The 1,105-nt window shown below is 46.7% G+C and overlaps 1 protein-coding gene across 1 annotated transcript; it reads left to right on the plus strand.

Moving 5' to 3' along the window:
• Positions 1-538: 538 nt before the first annotated feature.
• On the plus strand, positions 539-889 carry SARC_14600 (hypothetical protein; the record flags this gene model as incomplete). Its single annotated transcript, XM_014291267.1, has 1 exon — positions 539-889. A coding segment is annotated over one exon (351 nt), but the record flags the coding sequence as incomplete, so codon positions are not given.
• Positions 890-1,105: the final 216 nt, after the last annotated feature.

Here is a 1,105-nt window from a genome sequence, read left to right on the forward strand (position 1 = left end):
TATATGAACTGCATTCTATTTTCGACACTGAAAGGTTAATTGTCGTTGTTTCAATATATTTGGTCCACACGACAATACACCACACGTTCATACAGACAGTATCAGCCTGAATTGAACGGCCCCTACACGTCTCAATCATACTATGTTCACCTAGTGAAGTGAACGGCACTTCACTACTAGACTATGCCTTCCAACTAGGGTTTATTTTCACGCCAGCAGTTTGTTTGTAAACCAGATCGCAACAATCGCTGGGGTTGAAACTTAGACTTGGGCGTATGTGTGTCTATCAGGCTGAAGCGCTCTATGGGCACGGGAATGCACATCGCATCCCGTTCACACCATTGTAGCTACTTGTACTTCTCTGTACTATCGCGACGATGCCGTCCTCACCCTAGACATGTGCAGTACAAACAAACAGTGAGCTATGTAGCACAAACCTGTGTATATCTGTATCGACCAGACGTTTACCTGAAGTGTATTTATTAGGTATCCGATCAACTAGTGTGTGGGATGCATACCACCACCACAAGCGACCACAATGCGTACTGCGTCGCTGTACACCTGTATCCACCCAATCACGGCTTTTCATTCCACTCGAGATCCATACCTACAACAAACTGATTGCGAATCATGTAACCCGTACCTGTGTGGCTCGAACCGATCAGACCGAGGTCTCTCGTTAGCACACAACGGCCGTTGTACGGACAAGGAAATGGTCGAGTCTCTGTGCATCTCACAGAAGTGCCACCACATATATATGCCCGTGTGTGGGAGTGACGGGGATACATACACAAACCTGTGCGAGCTTGAGCTGGCAAGGTGTACTGATGCTACGCTCGAGCCCGTTTCGAATGGTGTGTGCGGGGCTGCAGCGCCTGCTACTGCGGAGGTATATGTGTTCATTGAGACGAGAGAATGTGGATCATTTTTTGTCAACGCGCTAATAGACGGGATACATGTTTTTCTGTTGGGTATATTTCTATTCGGATAGTGTGTGTGTATAGGTGGATTGGAGTAGTGTTGTAAGCTTAAATTGAAGGTGAATCGATGCACGCATTCTGGTTTCCAACGGCCTGTGTGCGTTACATATATATGTATGTTGCGA

The sequence above is a fragment of the Sphaeroforma arctica genome, assembly GCF_001186125.1.
Source record: "Sphaeroforma arctica JP610 unplaced genomic scaffold supercont1.4839, whole genome shotgun sequence".
Lineage (NCBI taxonomy): Eukaryota > Ichthyosporea > Ichthyophonida > Sphaeroforma > Sphaeroforma arctica.